The following is a 20,171-nucleotide window of genomic DNA, read 5'->3' as shown; positions in this document are numbered from 1 at the left end:
TCTCTCCAAGTGTGCATTGAAGGAGTAAAATTTTCATTTTAGGTTGAAAATGTGAGTTCCTGCAGAACTATGAAGGGCTGATTTTGCTGTCTTTGGAATATTGCCTGTTGCTAATGCACAGATGACTCCTTGAAGTCTTGAAACACACAATGCAATTGGAAGACCCCAAAGAGACTAGGATTGTTTCTTCCATTAGAGGGCAAAGATAAGAGGAGAAGAAAATTGGCAATAGCCTGGGTGGTTTGCTGTAGCTTTGCTGTACAATGTGAAGGCCCCAGATACAGTTTGCAGTGTAATGGGTTGGTGTGTCTCACCTGCAAAGGCAGTAGGTGGCTGGGGTAATATTGGCAAATAATCATCTCTTGGGCACCGAAGGGAGTTTTTCTTTCAAACTTCTGTGGGATTTGCTAGTAAGAACCCTTTGTGAGCCTCTGGAGAAGACGAGATGAAGACTTGATGTGGTGCTCCCCTCATAGTTGAAAATCTGCGAACACTTGCCGGTGGTTTTGTACAAGTTGTGCTTGAAATACTTAACTGAGCATACGTCTCTCTGATTTCCAAACCACTACAATGAATTCAGCTGGGAGTGCACGTTCTTTGGAAAGTTGCTGCCAATGGGCAAAACAGCACTGGGGGAAGCAGAAGCAGAACATGTCTTCCTTCACATGCCTGTCAGTGTAATTAAGGCTGGTTAGTTGGGGTACCAGAAAGCAGGTGGTTGCCAAGAACTTGTTACTCTCCTGAGGTTGGTGCCTTAAGACAAATAAATGTTGAGCATAGATGTTTGGTGGTAATAGTGAGAAATGCTGGAAGCACTCAGCAGATTTCGCAAATCTAGGAGGGGAGAACAGGGTTACTCTTTTGACTCAATGTTATCTTTTGTTAATTTATTGTTTCCCTCTCTACCGATGTTGTCTACTTTGATTATTTCCAATTTTTAAAAAATAATTTCAGATTTCCATTATCCTCAGCATTTTGTTTTGCAGATACTATGGGTATTCTAATTTTTTTCAATTTTTCCATCACTGACAGCAATGATTTTGTGTTACTTATTGAGCTGACAGTGTTATGTATTCATTTCCAAAATCTAAAGTCACCTGAGTTGATAAAGCTGCAATTACAAAAGTGTTCTTTTCAGCCTGCTGCTGGGTGCAGTCATAGTTTTGAATTATTAGTGGAAGTCATTTTGATTTGTTAAAATATGATCATGTTTTTCTCTGGTTAGTAAATGAGGGAACGAGCATGCAGGATATCCATACAGCTTCATGGATTGTTGACTCCCAGGTTTGATCCTCAGTTTTTGATTACTCTTTTCGTGAATATGAACATTGTGTGTTGGCAGCACTTGTCAGTTGTGCCCTTGGGCTGTGGAGGCAAAAGGTCAATTAGAATTTCGAGTGTACAACTCGAGACCACAGTAATAAATGTGTCCTATCTACCCGACCATTCTTCTGATGCCTGGTAATTGGGGTGATGATTGGTATTTATGATTGCCTGTGGTCAAATAACTTTGTCCATCTTTATTCTTGGTAGATGAACCATGACAACTATTTTGCTACTTTCAGCAGATGATGGGCAGATGGAGAAAATGATGGATGAAAAGGAGTGTGGTGTCAATCATGTAATTGTAGATTGATGCCACAGAATTGTTCTTCGTTTTAATGTTGGATGTAGTGAAGACCAACAGCTTCTTGGGCCTGTCTTTTGCACCACCAAGAGAACCAGCTAATCGGCTGCCTGAGAACAGGGTGCCTTCCCATCTATCAATTTTCAGGTAGTGAAGATTGTATTAAAGGAGCAAAAGATGAGAAAATTCAATTTTCAATAGCAATCCACAATGGGGTGGCGAGAGAATCAGTTTAAGATGGGACATTGACAATAAACAGTACCAAAGTGCTTTGTCTGCTAGGTACTGAAATGGGTCAAAGATTTTACAGTGATTCTGTAATTTTCTTTTTAAAGAATGGAAACTATCAAGTATTTCAAATTAGATCAACTTCCAATTTCTTAGACTAGTTTAGAGCCAGTTATGTTTGGACTGTGTTTGTAATTGTTGAACTTCCCATTCTACTCCTGTCATTGTGTTGAATTTATTTCCAAATTTGCACAAGATGTCTGCTGCCCTGGCTGATTTTAGTACAAATAACAGATATCGTTAGGACAAGAACATCCCACACTTGCTGTCAGTCAGTGATCGGAACAGTTTTTTTTGCTAATTTTGGAGCAGTGTAATTGTATGTCTGAATCCACTTCCTGTGATCATCTTGGAAAACTACCAGCAGTCACAGCTTGGCGAATGCCAGAACAATCCAAAGTATAGCTGGAATCTCTTTAGAACAAGCCTTCCTGCAGAGAAATGATATCCATGTGCAAAGTTGTCCCTATAGTTGGTTCTGCTATTACATGTGTTTCTTCAACACAAATTGTCTTTAACCGATTGAAAGATTTAGACCATTGTTTGCCAAAAGCAAACTTTCTTTACCTGTATTGTCTATAATGCAATTCCGCCCTCATTAGTTTAAATGATATTGCTATTGCACGATATTCTTTGAACACAATAATACATGAGAGTGGAACTATTGTGTAATGTCTGAACTTACCATTGTGCCATGCATCACACAGCATTGAATCAAAGATCGAATCAGGCTTTTAGTTTGTTTCAAACCATTTCTTTTGCTCACAAACTATTCCTCACCGACTTACTTTTTAGCTCCATCTGGCCATTGCCATCTCTGTCCAAATTAAGCTCGCAGAGAATGGACTTATTACTGAAATATAGATCTCTTTAAATCAAGTGATTATCCCAGTCCAGTTCTTTTGTGTGTACAGCTGGTTTCAGCACTACCCAAACTTGAAAAGGGAATGATTTGACTCATTCCAGTTTGCTGTTGAGTGACTCCTCTTATTATACAATGTGACTCTTGAGTTTGTGCCCAGTGCTGAGTTTGCCATCCTGTCAATAATCGTTGTGTAGTTTTTACATTCAATTATTTAGGAAATGTACTGGTGGACTTGACCACCTGATTTATAAACATCAATTTTTGTCTCCCTTGATTTCCTCCATTGCTTTCGAGAGCATCATCACTAAGCATCATATGGAATTTATAATATAAAAATGGACTTTACTACCCAGCCGATTTATGCCAATATTAATGTTCCATACAAGTCTACTATCAACCTTTGCCGAATTCGATAACATCGCCCTCTGTTTCTTTCTTTCTTCCTTCCGTGTTAATCTAGCTTCCCTTAAATGCACCACTTATACATTTTGATGCAACTTTATACCTGGTCTTAAATGTTTCTTTCTCGTGGGGCAGTCAGGCTATAGCTTGCCCTCGGTACTGTCCGCATGGCCACTTTCCGCATGGCTACTTTCCTTTCTCCCCATATTTTGATACTTTCACTGATTCTGGTTTCTGTCCGAGGAATAGCTCGACAGTGATATTCACTTATAAAACCGAGTGGCACTGTGCATAATGATAGTAGATTCAATAGTAACATTCAAATTGGAAATTTATTTGGAGAAAAGAAAATTGAGGTGTATGATGTGACTGCCAAGATGGTGGCTGGTGGCTGAGGTGGCAGTTTGTGCTGCATAGATGGTGTTCGTGACAAAATCTATCTTGCCATGGGCATGTGTGGATTACCTTTAAGTTGCTGGGGTGGAGAGCTGAGGTGCAGGCACAGTCCCTGGCAGTGGAGCATGAGCAGTGTGAGTACTGATTATGTGCAGTCACTTGTTTGTTTGATTCAGTCTGTGTGATTTGACCAGGTGAAGGCAGCAGCTGGACTGGATGACTCTGCAATATGCTGTATGCTGCAAACCTGGAAAATAACTTAGTGGGGTCTTCTTTACACACAAATGGACTGCAGCAGTTCAAAAGGCAGATCACCACCAATGTTCCTTCTAAGTTATGTGGACATGCAACCTTCAGAGGATATGATTAAGTGTGCAGACACAGTGATTTTCTGAATTTGGAGGTTGCTTCTGCATACTGGTGGGGAAATTTAGAGGGTGCATAGATCACCACCACCTTCTGAAGGAGGTGGAAATAAGTGGTCTTAGTGATGCTGCGAACATAGGGATGAAAGCTCAGCTTGAAGTCAAATGTGACACCGAGATTGCAAACAGTCTAGTTCATCCTTGGGGACAAAAGAGAAGGATGGAGTTGGTGGCTTGGGAGTGGAACTTAAGAGTTGGACTAAAGGCAATCATTTTGGTGTTCCCAGGATTAATTTGCAAGACATTTCTGCTGAACCAGTAGCATGGCTCCATGGGTTTGAGGGAAAGAGGAAAGGTAATGAATAGCTTATGAAATGTTATTAGATAATTTTGGATGTGAGATGATACATTTTGGGAGAAAGAATCTGAAAGAAATATTTGCGCTGTGAGTTAACTTAAGAGTCGGCTCAGATTTGGGGCTTGCAAGACAAAAACATTTAAAATCGAGAGCTCAATTTAGTGAGGCCTGGTGTATTGAAACAAATCATAAGTTACCATGGTTTTATAACTCTGAATGTACAAAATGAAAGCAAAAGTCATGCTGAATTCATAAAAATCATTTAGTTAGGCTTAAATTATTCTTCTGGGCTACTTTATGCTAAGTAAAATATCAAGGCCATGTAGAGGGTACTGTCTTAGTGGGGTAGAGAGGCGATAGGTATCCTGTGAACGCTGCATGAGGAATGAGGGGTTCAAAGTTGTAGATGATAATCAGAAGGAACTAGATTAGTAGTTGAATTTTTGCATAAATTGCTAACCATAGAATATTCTTCTGGAAGCTGATTTTAAAAAAAAGAGACTGCAAGATAGTTGATGGGATAACTTCTGAAAGGTAATGTGACTAATTAGATATCTTTACAAGGAGGTCACACTGTCTGAACGAATTACTGACTTTTCAAACTCCTGGACTCATACAAAATAAAAATACTGTGATGCTGGAAATCTGAAAAAAATGGCAAATATTGAAAACTCCAGAATGAAATCTAATTTGAGAGAGATGTTTTGGTTTTGTTTGGCAATTAACATAAGCACATGAAAAGAAGCTGCAAATTTCTGCAACAGACAAATGTTTATTACACAAGAAGAGTATAAAAAAAACAAACTTTCAATCAACCTGTTTCTGAGTACTGTCCATTAGAGATTCAAATTCAAAGAAATTGCACCCTTATTTCAAATCTATGTTTCTATTTAATTGACACCTTATAGTTTGTTTGTCTTGGACTGTGGAAACAATTCGATGAGTCTTTTTCAAATCTGTCTACGTGAACTTCTCTCAAATCTGAGAACCTAAATGTTCTCAGTTCTCATAAAAACTATTTCAAGCCAAACTCTTACAGCTTGGAAAGTTTATAAACTTCACCCTTCTACCAAGGTTACTGCTTTGCCGAACTGCCTTGAATACCTGCTTCTGCACTCAACCTTGGACTTTTCTGAACTAAGCTAAAACAACACTTAATCTGTTCTTTGTTTTCAGTTCAGAAAAATCTAATGGCCTTAAATATTTGACATTGATATCGTAAACCCAACAGTATTAAGCGCCTTTCCATTAACACCACAGGGATATGTAATTACCTGCTTTCTGACAAATGCTGGATTTGTGTCACTGTTTTGGACAAATTCTTTGATTTTATTTTTAAAAGAAAACTAGTGTAACCAACACCCATTTGCCTCTGTTTTGAAATCAGAATTCCAAAAGTGATGTGCAAGATTTTTTAAAACACGAGAAACCAGTGTTAATTTTCAGATCTGTGACAATACATCTTTGATCAGCAGACTGTTAGGAGTGATCTCACTTAAAAGTTGATAGCAAAATCAGTTTAGCACTCAAGTTGCCTAGTAGGTTCCTGGTCTGCCTTCTGTTTCCTTTTTGTTCTACTGTATATTGCTATAATCCTCAGATTTTCCACTTCAATAAACTCCTTAAAATTTACTCTTGTCTGTTGTCTGTTCTGGTTACTCCTTTGACTTGGTGCCAAATTATATTGTATTTTATTGCTATGAAGCTCCTTGGAGTAATTTTTTGGTTTAAAGGTGCAGGAAAATACTGATGGATATTGTGAGAAGCTTGTACTTCAAGATTTGAAACAACTGCATTCTTTTGATAGGACACAGTGGAGATCTGACGTGAGTTGCACTGATCTATATTGATGTGCAGTGCATCAAGAAGGTAGAGGTTTACAGTCCAGGGAAGAAACATTATGGCTTGTAAGGTGTCTTCACTTATTTAAGTTGCAGTTAGTCTGAATTCTGAGTAGGAGCAGACTGCCTGAATGGTCTGGCTTTATGATTCAATTAATCCATGTTAACGTGCAACTGTTGCATAGTTGGCATTGTGTTTGATGAGATTGTTACTGAGCTGATGTTTCTCAATGCTATAATATGCAGCATAATTCTCATTGGATACATGGGTGATATTGCAAGCAAATCCTTTGCCATCTCAATGATTGATGTGACATTTATTCTCGCTTGTATTTGCTAACAACGCTGACCCATCCTAACTTGATGAGGTACCAGTGAACCTCTGATGATGGTGCAACTGTACCCCAATGAGAGTCAGAGCCTTGAGAAAAAGGGAAAAATTTGAAAATTAAGAGAGCCATTAATCAGATTTCCACCCTATTTGGTTGGCTGATCTCAGTGGGGTTATGGAGCACATTAATTGGCCTTTAGTCTCTAGTCAAATAGCCACAAGAATTCATGGACTTGCATAGCCTTCTGACTATCCTTCCTGTGCAAGGGTGATAAATGACCTTCTTAATTTTTTTTTGTGTGACCTGTTTGTTTCACTGCCAGGTCCTTTTCAAGTTTGCTCTGTGGCCACACATTTTAAAGGTTGCGCACAGCCTATTTGTTTCTTGTTCTAGATCAACCACCTGATGAAGAAGCAGTGCTCCGAAAGCATATGCTTCCAAAGAAATCTGTTGGACCATAACCTGGTGTTGTGTGATTTTTAACTTTGACTAAACATTGGGACACAGATAGACTTCACACCTATTGTTGTAAAAATTGAACTATCTTGAGAATGTAATTTAGAAGAAGTTCTGGGATTTACATGTCAAGGAACTGAAACCAGCATATTCAATTTTAAAAGGTGAAAGATTTAATCTAAAATTGTTTAATGTATCACATCTCCATGACGCTGGACTCCTTTGGCTATAAATTCTGTGATCATGATCTTATTCTCTGCAACCACCTGATGAAGGAGCAGCACTCTGAAAGCTAGTGCTTCCGAATAAGCCTGTTGGATTATGACCTGGTGTTGTGTGATTTTTAACTCTCCTCATTAAGACTAACTAGTGGTTTTCTTCAACCATTGGATATCAAGTGGACCCTTTTAACCAGGCAAAAAAGGGGTTGACGGTGCAAACTGCCTCAGTCATAAGCTGGCATTGCAACACTAGCTTGCAGCAAAAAGCAGCAATGTCATGTGCAAATAATCTAATGTTCATTTGAAGGATAATTATTGGCTATCATGCTAGGATAGCTCGCCTCCTCTTGTCTGAAATAGTGACATGGTATCTTGTACAGTTAACCAAGCAGGCAGAAGGCCCTTGGTTAAATGTCTCAACCTAAAGACTGCGCTGTAATCCTGCAGTCAAGTTCCAAGTGTCAACCTTGATTTTCTTGCTCAAGCCAGGGAGTGGGGCTTGTGCCTGGGACGACCTCCTCTCAGGCAAAGTGCAAACCATCTGAGAGACAATTGACTAGATGGTTTTTCAGCAGAGTATTCGCAACCACTTTGACCAAGAAAAGTATGTCAATGAGGTTGATCTGTATTTCTGTCTGAGCTGGACACATACTACTCCACTTTGCAAAGGTGTTTATTGATCAATAATGAGCCTTGTGTGCCATTTTGTTTGAGGTTGAAAATGCATTGAGACTGGATAGTTCATGTCTACCCATCTAGCTCATGCAATTGATAATATAAACTATCCTCCTGGCAAAGATGTGGAAAAGACACCAACTGCTTCCTTGAAAGGATGGAATAATGGTATGAGAGCCTAATGCACCCCAAGCAATAGCAACAAACATAGATTTGCGGGACTGTGGGAAAGAGGATGGAGTGGGACTAATTGTTCAAGTCCAACCTGCTCCAGTGGTATGTCATTACAGATCTGAATTGTTGATTAAAATAGGTATGGTACTTTCAAGGCCAAGATTAGCTGCATGGATTCTTTCTGCGCTGTAAATTTCCTGGAACATGATCTTCGTTTGTTCCCATGATTATTCCATGTTGGAGAAAAATTTGCACAAAAGGGCAATCTGTATTTGGTTTGACCAGTGAATACACTGCTTGGGAAATTTACAGATGATGTAAGAATTGGTCAAGTAGATGACAGTAAAGAGGATGCCTGTTGACTGCAGAATGTTGCTGAAAATGTGTTGCTGGAAAAGCACAGCAGGTCAGGCAGAATCCAAAGAGCAGGAGAATCAACGTTTCGGACATGACTCCTTCTTCAGGAGTGAGGAGGGTGTGCCAAGCAGGCTAAGAAAAAAGGTAGGGAGGTTGAAAATGCATTTGCCAGGAGGGCCTTGGGGGAGAGGCGTTGGAAATGCGATAGGTGGAAGGATGTTAACGTGAGGGTGATAGGCTGGAGTGGGGGTGGAGAGGCCAGGAAGAAGATTGCAGGTTAGAAAGGTGGTGCTGAGTTCGACTTCAGAATGTTATTGATTATTTGGTTGAGCGGGCAGAGAAGTAATAAATGGAATTCAGTTCAGGGAAGTGCAAGATTTTGCTTTAGGAGAGGACAAGCAAAGCAAGTGAATACACAATCGATGGGAGTATATCGAGGCAACTCGGAGTGAATTGCCTTGGTGTCTGTGCCCTCGGGTCTCTGAAGGTAGCAGGACTTAATCGGGGTCTACAAAATAATGAGTAAGTTAAACAGAGTGGCTAGGCAAGACCTGTTTCCCCAAGTGGAGAAGTCAGTTACCAGCTGACGTGCATTAAGGTGATTGGTAGAAGGATTTCAGGGAACGTAATGAGAAGGTTGTCTGGATTTACTGCCCAGTTTGGTGGTGGAGATGGAAACCCTCAACTTCTATAAAAGGAACCCAAGTCTATATTTCTGTAACCTGTAAGACTATAGGCCAAGTACTCGAAAGTGGATTTGGAATGGGTGGCAAGTTAACTGTGGTGCAGACATTTTGGGCTAAATGACCTTTCTCAGTGCTATATGGTTCGAAGTTTCTCACTAGTTTATTTGGACAGGACTGTTAAACCACAGAGTAAGAAACTAAGAAGAAAAGAACAAATTAAGAATTCAAGTGTCAATTGTGCTGACTGTAATTTTCATTACACTGTGACATACAATATATACTCAAATGAACTTTTTATTTGCCCCCTAGCCCTTTTTGATGATGTTAGAATGCTGTAGGCCGAGGGGTTGGAGACCTAGGTCTGCGAGCTCCTCTCTTCAGTGTCAGTGCCTGTATTTTTAAACTGTAAATAATACCTCCTGAATCATCTCTGAGCTGTTATTGATGCCGTTAAGCCTGGGTGGCAGTTTCCTTCTTTACTATTTTGTCGTGTGGACAGTACACAGTTAAGAAATCCTGTATTAACTCTCTTTACATGAGATGTTACACTTCCTATTTTGAGAGACTTTTCCGAGATACTTTTATTCCTAGTCTTGTTATGTTTGTTGCCTTTTAAAATAGGTGTGGGTGCCTCTCTGTTGCTTACTGTTTAACTTGGTGTGCGTGCTTTTTTCCTGTTCTTGATTTGCCCAGCAGGCACGGTATGCTTTGCATTGGGAATCTGTCATCACCTTTTCCCGAACAAAGCCAGCCAGGCTGGTCTTGTTGATGGATTTTAATTTCAACCATTGATTTATTCCATGTTTCCTGTCTTAATCTGGTCATTAACTTTAGATTGCCAGGAGGGTTGTCTTTTATGGTCCTTGCACTTTTAAACCTTTTTGACAAATGAAAGTTGTTTTATTTTTGTGTATACAGTGTAAGAAATGATAACTGCTGAATCTACCCCTGTTAAGATTCTGTGCATGTCAGCTTTGTTTTTTTCTTGTCTACAACTATTAATTTATCTCCATTACTGTCCACTTGTTAATCTTCCTGTCAGTGTGTCTATCTCTCCTGTCTCCTCCTCCTCCTGCCCCACACCCCTCCTCTCCCCAATCATCATCTGTCTGACATTCTCATCCTTTCTCTTCTGTCCTGTCTATTCCTGTTAACCGCTGTTTCCTGTTTAGTCTTGTCAGTCTATTCACTCTTCTCTCACTAGCTTGTCATGTTCATGCCCTGACTAAATCTGCAACTGTGTTTCTCCCATCCAGCACTTTGTTACCATTGTGTGTGAGAGCCCAGACAAGTGTTGTCAACATATCGCATAACCCTGTGGAAATGACAGCAAAGCCTGCACTTGTTCAGACGTGACATCCATTTCCTATATTAGTAATTTGATACTAATCAGGAGCGAGAACACGAGATGATTTGTTCCTCCTCCCTTTGTTTTAATGCAAAGACAGTGAGGTTGATTGTGACATTCCTGTTGCTGCTGCTCCCCGAGGATCAGCTAACCCAGTACCATCTGGCGATTGAATCTGTGACTTTGTGACGTAGCTGTTGCCGACTTTGAAGCCATTACCATGTTTGTCTTTACCCACTTGACTATCAGGATAGCTAGCCCTCTGTACACTGCTATGCTGACATTCTTTTTCTGAATGGCGTCCATTGTTCATTGAAGTTTATTTCACTGAAATAAGTTTTGTATTGCTGTCTTAGTAGCTATTTGCCTCTAGTGAAACACATTTACTTGGCATCTTGGCCAGCTGTATGATTTGGGAATCAGTGACTCTAATGTAGTGTAAAAGTATTTTCATTTCTTTTATCCCAACCTCTTTCTCGTATCTTAAATTTGTTTATTCTTGTGTTTATTTGATTTCTTCAGGTTCTTTGACATCCTCTGACAGCTTCATCAGTTGCAGCTTGTGGGTCCTTCGCTTTTGTTTTGCCTCATTAACAATTTAGTATTCATGTGTTTTTTAAAAAGCAAAAATAAAGTCAGAACATTATTTCTGGTCCGCTATTTCTCAATGTGTCAATAGAAAGCGCATACAATCATCTGAAAACATTTTAGATGCAGTTTTTATGCTGACAATGCTCTGCTGTTCCAACACCATCTCTCCCAAGTCTTCCACTGTACTGGTGGTCAGGATGAGCAAAACTTTTTTCTTCAGTTTAGTAATTGGGAGGATTGAAACCATTGATTTTTTTTGTTTTGTTTCTGCTCTTTTATGGAACCGAAATATCATTAACAAGTTGAGCATTTATTACACAACCCGACTTGTCCTTGAGAAAGGTGATGGTGAGTTGCTACAATCCATCTGGTACAGGTTCACATAGAGTGTGACTGGGGGCAGTTCCATGATTTCGATCTCAGTTCCTGCGACAAACATTGTTCTCTTGATGCTCAAACTAGAAATGTTTTCTTATGAGATCTTTAAAATTACACTCCTTTGTGAGATTGTACTCATTAGTATGAGCATTCATAAGTGGAATGTTCAGAAATTGGGGGCTCCAGTGTGGTTGGAATCTCTCATTGTGCTATCTTAAGGTCTTCCCTTTTTTAAAAAAATCAACCTGTTCAGAGCTTCTGGAGTAACTGGGACTTGAATCTGGATCTCCTGACCCAGAGTCAGAGAGACTGTACCACAAGTGAATTGATTTTCTGTGTCTTAACTTGCAGCGAATCCTGTATCCCCTGATGTGCTCACTGACTTGTATTGACTCCAAATCATGCAATGCTTTAACATTAAAGTTCTTGTATAAGAACAAAAATCATTAGGAAAGCTCTGGTCAGGCAGGCATCTGTGCAGAGAAACAGAGTTAATGTTTCAGATTGATTACCTTTCATCGGAACTGAGTTGTTGCTTGACCTGCTGAGCCTTTCCAGTATTTTTGGATATTATTTCAGATTTTCAGCATCTGCAATATTTTGCTTTTGTTTAAAGTTTTCACCCTTGTTTTCATAAACTTCCATGACCTGGTCCCATCAATTGTTTTCAAACCTGCACACCCCTGTAAAGTCTATATTCATTTAGTTCTGGCCTCTTGAGAATCCCTGGTGTTTAATTGCTTCACAATGGGAATTTGTTCCTTGAGATATCTAGTCCTCAAGCTCTTAATAGAAATACACAAACATAAAAAATAAGAACAGGAGTAGGCCATTCAAGCCTATTCTCCTATTCATTATGATCACAGCTGAACATTCAACTCAATAGTATATTGCCACTTTTCACCACCCTATCATTTGATTTCTTGAGCCCCAAGTGCTGGACGTGTCGCTTGCTTGAAATCATACAATGATTTTGCCTCGACTGCTATCTCTGGTCACAAATTCCACAGGTTTAGCACTGTCTGGATGAAGGAATTTCTCTTCAGCTCAATCCGAAATAGTTCATCCTGTATCCTGAAACTCTAGTTCTGGACTCCCCCATCATCAGGAACATTTTTCCTGTCTTGTCCTGTTAGAATTTTACAGGTTTCTATGAGATCCCCCTCATTCTTTTAAGCTCAAACTGCTATCTCTGGTCACAAATTCCACAGGCTCAGCACTGTCTGGATGAAGGAATTTCTCTTCAGCTCAATCCCGAAATAGTTCATCCTGTATCCTGAAACAGTGATCCCCTAGTTCTGGACTCCCCCATCATCAGGAACATTTTTCCTGTCTTGTCCTGTTAGAATTTTACAGGTTTCTATGAGATCCCCCTCATTCTTTTAAGCTCAAGCGAATGGGATCCTTATTAATTCAATTGCTTCTCATACATCAATCCTACCATCCCAGGAATCAGTCTGGTAAACATTTTCTGCACACTCTCTGTAGCAGAAACATCATTTCTCAGATAAGGAGACCAAAACTGCACACAATTAATAATTGGGCTCTGGGTAGTGTTGCAGAGCAGAGAGACCTAGAGGTTCACGTACGTAATTCTTTGAAGTTTGTGTCACATGTAGCGAGCGTGGTTTAGAACACATTCAGCACATTTGCCTTTATTTGCTCAAACCTTAGGGTAAAAGAATTGGCACGTCATGTTGAGGTTGGACAGGACTTTGGTGAGGCTTCTTCTAGAGTACTGTGTGTAGTTCTGTAGAAAGGATATTAATAGAGGGTCCAGGCGAGATTTACTCAGATGCTGCCAGGAATGGAGCATTTGAGTTATAAAAATAAGCTCGATCAGCTGGGACTTTTTTCACTGGAGTGTAGGAGTTTGAGGAGTAACCTCAAGATTTATAAAACCATGAGAGGCAGAGATAAGGTGAACAACAAGGTTAGTTTCCCGAGAGTGGGGTTGTCCAAAACAGGGGGGCATATTTTAAGGTGAGAGGAGACGTTTCAAAAAGGACATGAGCCACATTTTTACACAGTGCGTGGTTTGTGGTATATACTTCCAGTGGAAGTGGTGGATGCAGGTACAGTTGTGACATTTAAAAGACATTTGGATAAGTACGTGAATGAGAAAGGTTTGGAGGGATATGGGACTAGTTTAATTTGGGATCGTGGTCGGCATGGATTGGTCGGACCGAAGGGTCTGCTTACATGCTGGTATGGTTTCAGTAAGGCCCTGTACAATTACAGCAATATATCCCTCCTACTGTTCTCAAATCCTCTCGCTATGAAGGCCACCAAACCATTTGTCACCTTCAGAGCCTGCTTATCTTCAACAGCTGGGACAGCAAGGTCTGTGCATTCATCCTCTCAATTCATGTTCATTCAGATAATCTGCCTTCTGCTTTCTGCTCCCAAAGTGGATAACCTCTGATTTATCCACATTATACTGCATTTGCCCATTCACTTAATTGTCCATGTCCCTCATTTAAATAATTAATATGTTGTGATAGCTGGGGTCCTAAAACTGATATACATTACCCTCATCTCATGCAATTCAATTTTGCACACTAATCCCTTATCTGGGACTTGATCGAAAGCCTTCTGAAAGAGCAAATAAATCACGTCTGCTGGCTCCTCCTCATCACCTCTACTAGCTACGTTCTCGAGGAATTCTAGAAGGTCTGTTGAGCATGATTACGACAGGAAGCGAGGGAAGAGATTGCTACACTTTTGGCGATGATCTTTGCATCCTCTTTGTCTACTGGAGTAGTGCCAGATGATTGGAGGGTGGCAAATGTTATTCCCTTGTTCAGGAAAGGGAATAGAGATGATCCTGGGAATTGCAAACAACTCAGTCTTACATCTGTGGTGTGCAAAGTATTGGAGGTGATTCTGAGAGATTGGATTTATGATTACTTGTAAAACCATAGTTTGATTAGAGATAATCTACATGGCTTTGCGAGAAAGTGAGGACTGCAGATGCTGGAGATCAGAGCTGAAAATGTGTTGCTGGAAAAGCGCAGCAGGTCAGGCAGCATCCAGGGAGCAGGAGAATCGACGTTTCAGGCATGAGCCTGAAGAAGGGCTCATGCCCAAAACGTCGATTCTCTTGCTTCTTGGATGCTGCCTGACCTGCTGTGCTTTTCCAGCATGGCTTTGCGAGAGGCAGGTCATGCCTCACAAACCTTATAGAATTCTTTGAGGATATGACAAAACACATTGATGAAGATAGAGCAGTGGATGTGGTGTACATGGAATTTAGCAAGGCATTTGATGAGGTTCCCCATAGTAGGCTCATTCAGAAACTACAAGGAAATCTGGCTGTCAGGATACAGAATTGGCTGGCCTATAGAAGACAGGGTGGTGGTAGATGGAAAGTATTCAGTATGGAGCTTGGTGACTGGTGGTGTTTTGCAGGGATTCGTTCTGGGACTTCTGTTCTTTGTGATTTTATAAGTATCTTGGATGAAGAAATGGAAGGGTGGGTTATTAATTTTGTTGATGTCACGAAGGTTGGTGGAGTTGTGGATAGTGTGGGAGGGCTGTTATAGGTTGCAAGGTCAGGATGCAAAACTGGGCTGATAAATGGCAGATGGAGTTCAACCCAGAAAAATGTGAAGTCATTCACTTTGGAAGGTCAAATTTAAATGCAGAATACAGGGTTAAAGGTAGGAATCTTGGCAGTGTGGAGGAACAGAGGGATTTTGGGGTCCATGTCCATAGATCCCTGAAAGCTGCCACCCAGGTTGATAGGGTTGTTAAGAAGGTGTATGGTGTGTTGGCTTTCATTTGCGGGGATTGAATTGAAGAGCCACGAGGTTATACTGCAGCTCCTTGCGAGCCCTGGTTAGACCACAGTTGGAATATTGTGTTCAGTTCTGGTCACCTCATTACAGGAAAGATATGGAAGCTTTCGAGAGGTTGCAGAGGAGATTTACCAGGATGCTGCCTGCACTGGATGGCATGTCTTGTGAAGAAAGGTTGACGGAGCCAGGGCTTTTCTCATTAGAGTGAAGAAGGATGAGAGGTGGCTTGATAGATGTGTACAAAATGGTGAGAGACATTGATGGAGTGGATAGCCAGAGACTTTTTCCCAGGGTGGAAATGTCTATCATGAGGGGTTATAATTCTAAGGTAATTGGAGGAAGGTTTAGGGGTGATGTCAGAGATAGGTTCTTTGCTCAGACAGTGGTGGGTGTGTGAAAGGCACTGCCGGCAATGGTAGTAGAGTCAGATACATTAGGTACTATTACGCGACTCTTGGGTAGGCACATGGAAATTAGTACAATGAAGGGTATGTAGTTTAGTCTGATCTTGGAGTAGGATAAAAGGCCAGCACGACATCGAGGGCCAAAGGGCCTGTGCTATGCTGTGATATTCTTTGTTGTTCTATAATTTTCCTTTCATAAATTCATGCTGACTCTGTCCAATCTTGCCACTATTTTCCAAGTGCTCTGCCATTAAATCTTTTATAAGAGACACCAGCATTCTCTTAGGTTGTCTAGTCTTTAATTGCCTTTCTTCACTTTTTTTTTAAATAGGTGTGTAATATTTGCTATACACCAATCTGTAGGAGCTGTTCCAGAGTCTATAGAATGCTGTAAAATGCCGACCCGCTATTTCTAGGGCCACTTCCTTAAGTACTCTTAGATATAGATTAGCAGGCCCTGTGGATCGAGTGGCCTTTAGTCCCATCAATTTTCCCCAGCACTATTTCCCTACTAAAATAGATTTGCTCCAGTTTCTCTCTTTCACTAAACCCCGTGTTCCCTAACATTACTGGTATGTTACCAGTGTCCTCCTTTGTAAATATAGAACCAAAGAGTGTATGTAGGTAATCAACCACTTCTTTGTTCTCCAATATAACTTTCCTGTCTCTGACTGTAAGGGGACTACATTTCCCTTCACTAATTTATTTCTCTTCACATACCTGTAGAAACTCATACAGTCAGTTTTTTATGTTCCCTGCACGTTTTCATATTCTAGTTTCCTTTTCTTAATCCTGTTGTGGTCTCCTTCGCTGAATTGTACACTGTTGCAACTCCTCAGATCTGTTGTATATCTGCACAATTTGTATGCCCCGCCTTGGATTTCAGACTATCTTTAAGTTCCCTTGTAAAGCCATGGTTTGGGCATTTTTCCCACTTTGCTTTCATGCTAGGCAGGAATGAACAATTGTTGTAGTTCACCCATGTGCTGTTGAATGTTTGCTATTGCTTTTCCACTCTCATCCCTTCAAGTGAAATTCCCCAATCCATCATCGTCAACCCAAGCCTCATACCGTTGTAGTTTTCTCGATTTAGATTCGGGACCATAGCCTCAAAATCAACTGCATCACTCTCCACCTTGATGAAGAATTCTATCACATTATGGTCACCCTTCTGCATAACTAGATAGTCATTCATTTCTTTCTCGTTACACGATATCCAGTCTCAAATGGTCTGTTCATTAGTTGGTTCCCCAATGTATTGGTCCAGGAATTCCTCCTATAACTATTGTTATTAATTTGATTTGTCCAATCTATATATACAGATTAAAGTCATACATATGTACCTTAATTTTGCATTCATTGATAATTCTCTCATTAAAACTCTTGGTCTTTTTGTTTATCTCCCTTACGACACTCCTCAGAAAACTTCTACCAAGCTTTTGGCCATTTGCCCTGATAACTACTTACTTTGTCTCAGATTTTGCTGCAGAATGTAGTTCTGAAGCATTTTTGTAAGTATTGTGTTAGAGGCACTTTATTAACACAAGTTGTTGCGATTGTTGAAAGATAAAGTCATAAATCACATAGAGTTGTCGAGATGTACAGCATAGAAACAGATCCTTCGATCCACTCGTCCATGCTGACTAGATAGCCCAACCCAATCCAGTCCCACCCAGCCCATATCCCTCCAAATCCTTCTATCCTTGTCCCCATCCAGATGCCTTTTAACTACTTCCTCTGGCAGCTCATTCCATACAGGCACCACCCTCTGCGTGAAAAAGTTGCCCCTCCGGTCCCTTTCCCCTCAAATTACCCCAGATTATAGTCCAGCAAGTTTATTTGAAATCACAAGCTTTTGGAATGTAGACCCTTCATCAGGTGAAGTGAGGTGGAAACACACAGAACACAGAATTTATGGGCACAGAGATCAAAAGATCATACAAATGATGTGAGTGTTGTGTGAAATAATAAGGCTCAGCAGGTGAACAAGGGTGTTAGATGGTGTAAGTGTCAATGGCTGAATAACAACTGAAGGGATGACCTACAATCTGACTAAATGAGGCAGAAAGATAATTATAAAAATTAAAAAAAAAATAAGCTGGTGCTGGAGACAAACCAAATGACTGGATTATCATGGCACAAAAACAGAAACTGCTGGAAAGCCCAGCAGGTCAGGCAGCAGCTATGAAGAAAAGCCAGAGGAAGGGTCACCAAACCCGAAACGTTAACTCTGTTTTTTCTTCACAGATGCTGCCCGACCCGCTGAGTAACCCCAGCAACCCCTGTTCCTGATTTACAGCATCCACTGTTCCTTTGGTTTTTATTCGACTGAAATAATATGTTGGTACAAGAGTCACATCCCAAGGGTCTAACCAAAGCAATAAATAATTCAAAACTGCACAGGTTAATTAAGGTCGAGAGAGCATAACAATTTATCAAGGTGATGGTGTTAAAACAGGACAGGAAGGAATATTTTATAGATACAGAACAGTGTGATGGGGTCACATGTAGCGTGACATGACCCCAAGATTATGATTGAGGCCATCTTCATGGGTACCGAACTTCGCTATCACTTTCTGCTTGGCGATTCCGTGTTGATGTTTATCTTGAAGGGTGCCTTGGGGGATGCTTATCTAAAGGTTGGAAGCTGAATGTACTTGACCGCTGGAGTGTTCCCCAACTGGAGGAGCATGCCTGTTTGGTGATTGTTGCACAGTGCCCATTCATCCATTGTTACAGCATCTTTGTGGTCTCACCAATATACCATGCCTTGGGCCATTCTTGTCTGTAGCGTAGGAGGTAGACAACATTGACGGAGTCACATGAGTATCTGCCATGTACATGGTGGGTGTGATGGTGGTATCCATGGCATTGATCTGACATGTGTTTCAGAGGTTGCCACAGCAGGTTTATGTGGTGTTGTGGTCAATGTTGCCCTGAAGGCTGGTAGATTATATATGTATATATTAGATTGCCTACAGTGTGGAAACAGGCCCTTCTGCCCAACCAGTTCACACTGACCCTCTGAAGAGTAACCCACCCAGACCCGCTTCCCTCTAACTAATGCACCTAACACTTTGGGCAATTTAGCATGGCCAATTCACCTGACCTGCACATCTTTGGACAGTGGGAGGAAACCGGAGCACCCAGAGGAAACCACACAGACACGGGGAGAATGTCCACACAAACAGTCACCCGAGGGTGGAATCGAAACTGGGACCCTGGTGCTGTGAGGCAGCAGTGCTCACCACTGAGCCACCGTGCCGCCGAGATGTGGGGATGCTCATCGTCATCAATGAAAAACATGGTGTAGATTAGATTAGATTACTTACAGTGTGGAAACAGGCCCTTCGGCCCAACAAGTCCCACCCCGCCGAAGCGCAACCCACCCATACCCCTACATTTACCCCTTTACCTAACACTACGGGCAATTTAGTATGGCCAATTCACCTGACCCTGCACATCTTTGGACTGTGGGAGGAAACCGGAGCACCCGGAGGAAACCCACGCCGACACGGGGAGAACGCGCAAACTCCACACAGTCAGTCGCCTGAGGCGGGAACTCTCTCTGCTCCGGGGAAGTATTAATGACGAAGGGTACCCTATTGATCATATCCTGTGTCTGACTTCTGAGGAGGTTGTTGTGGTTTTTCACTGCAGCACATTGGAACTGGTGATCAATGAGTTGAGCACTGTATCCTGGTCTTATGAGGGCATCCTTCAAAATCTTTAGGTGTCAATTGCGTTCTTCCTCATCTGAGCAGATCCTGTATATATGCAGGGGATGGCTTCTTTGATATTTTTTGGGTGGAAGCTAGAGAAGTGCTGCATCCTGAGGTTATTTGTGGGCTTGCAGTAAAGTGAGGTACTGACATGTCTGTCCTTGATGGAGATGCAAGTGCCCAAGACAGAGACTGATTCTGAAAAGTAGTCCATGGTAAGTCTGATGATGGGATGAAACTTGTTGATATCCCTATGTAGTTGCTTCAGTGATTCCTCACCATAAATCCCAAGGAAGAAAGTGTCATCGATATATCTGGTGTGCAGCATTGGTTGGAGGTCCTGCACAGCGAAGAAATCTTGCTCGAACTTGTGCATAAAAATGTTGGCATATTGGCGTGCAAATTTGGTCCCATGGCTGTTGCCATATGCCAACCTTTCCATGCACAAGTTCGAGCAAGGCATCTTCGCTGCGTTGGATCATTTGGCAGATCGAATCATAGAATCCCTACAGTGTGGAAGCAGGCCATTTGGCTCATTGGGTCCACACCAAACCACTGAGGAGGGTCCCACCCAGACCCACCCCCACCTTGTCCCTGTATCCCTGCTAATTTCTCATGGCTAAACATCTAACCTACATATTCCCTAGACACTCTCTTGAGAAAGTGAGGACTGCAGATGCTGGAGATCAGAGCTGAAAATGTGTTGCTGGAAAGGTGCAGCAGGTCAGGCAGCATCCAAGGAGCATGAGAATCGACGTTTCGGGCATGAGCCCTTCTTCAGGAATGAGGAAAGTGTGCCAAGCAGGCTAAGATAAAAGGTAGGGAGGAGGGACTTGGGGGAGGGGCGTTGGAAATGCGATAGGTGGAAGGAGGTAAAGGTGAGGG

General features: G+C 41.4%; 1 protein-coding gene across 4 annotated transcripts in view; it reads left to right on the top strand.

Annotated features, from left to right (window-relative positions):
- hip1 (huntingtin interacting protein 1) overlaps positions 1–20,171 on the top strand; it is a 338,601-nt gene that overhangs the window by 108,297 nt on the left and 210,133 nt on the right. The window contains exon 1 of one of the 4 annotated variants that reach the window (XM_043718714.1): positions 4,260–4,298. The exons of the other annotated variants lie outside the window; for them this stretch is intronic. Within the exon in view, the coding sequence (XP_043574649.1) occupies positions 4,275–4,298 (24 nt within the window). The 5' untranslated portion in view covers positions 4,260–4,274. Of the gene's footprint in view, positions 1–4,259; positions 4,299–20,171 lie in introns of those variants that run through there. 4 annotated transcript variants of the gene reach the window in all.

The sequence above is a fragment of the Chiloscyllium plagiosum genome, chromosome 28, assembly GCF_004010195.1.
Source record: "Chiloscyllium plagiosum isolate BGI_BamShark_2017 chromosome 28, ASM401019v2, whole genome shotgun sequence".
NCBI classification, from domain to species: Eukaryota; Metazoa; Chordata; class Chondrichthyes; order Orectolobiformes; family Hemiscylliidae; genus Chiloscyllium; species Chiloscyllium plagiosum.
This window is presented reverse-complemented; position numbering and strand designations above follow the sequence as displayed.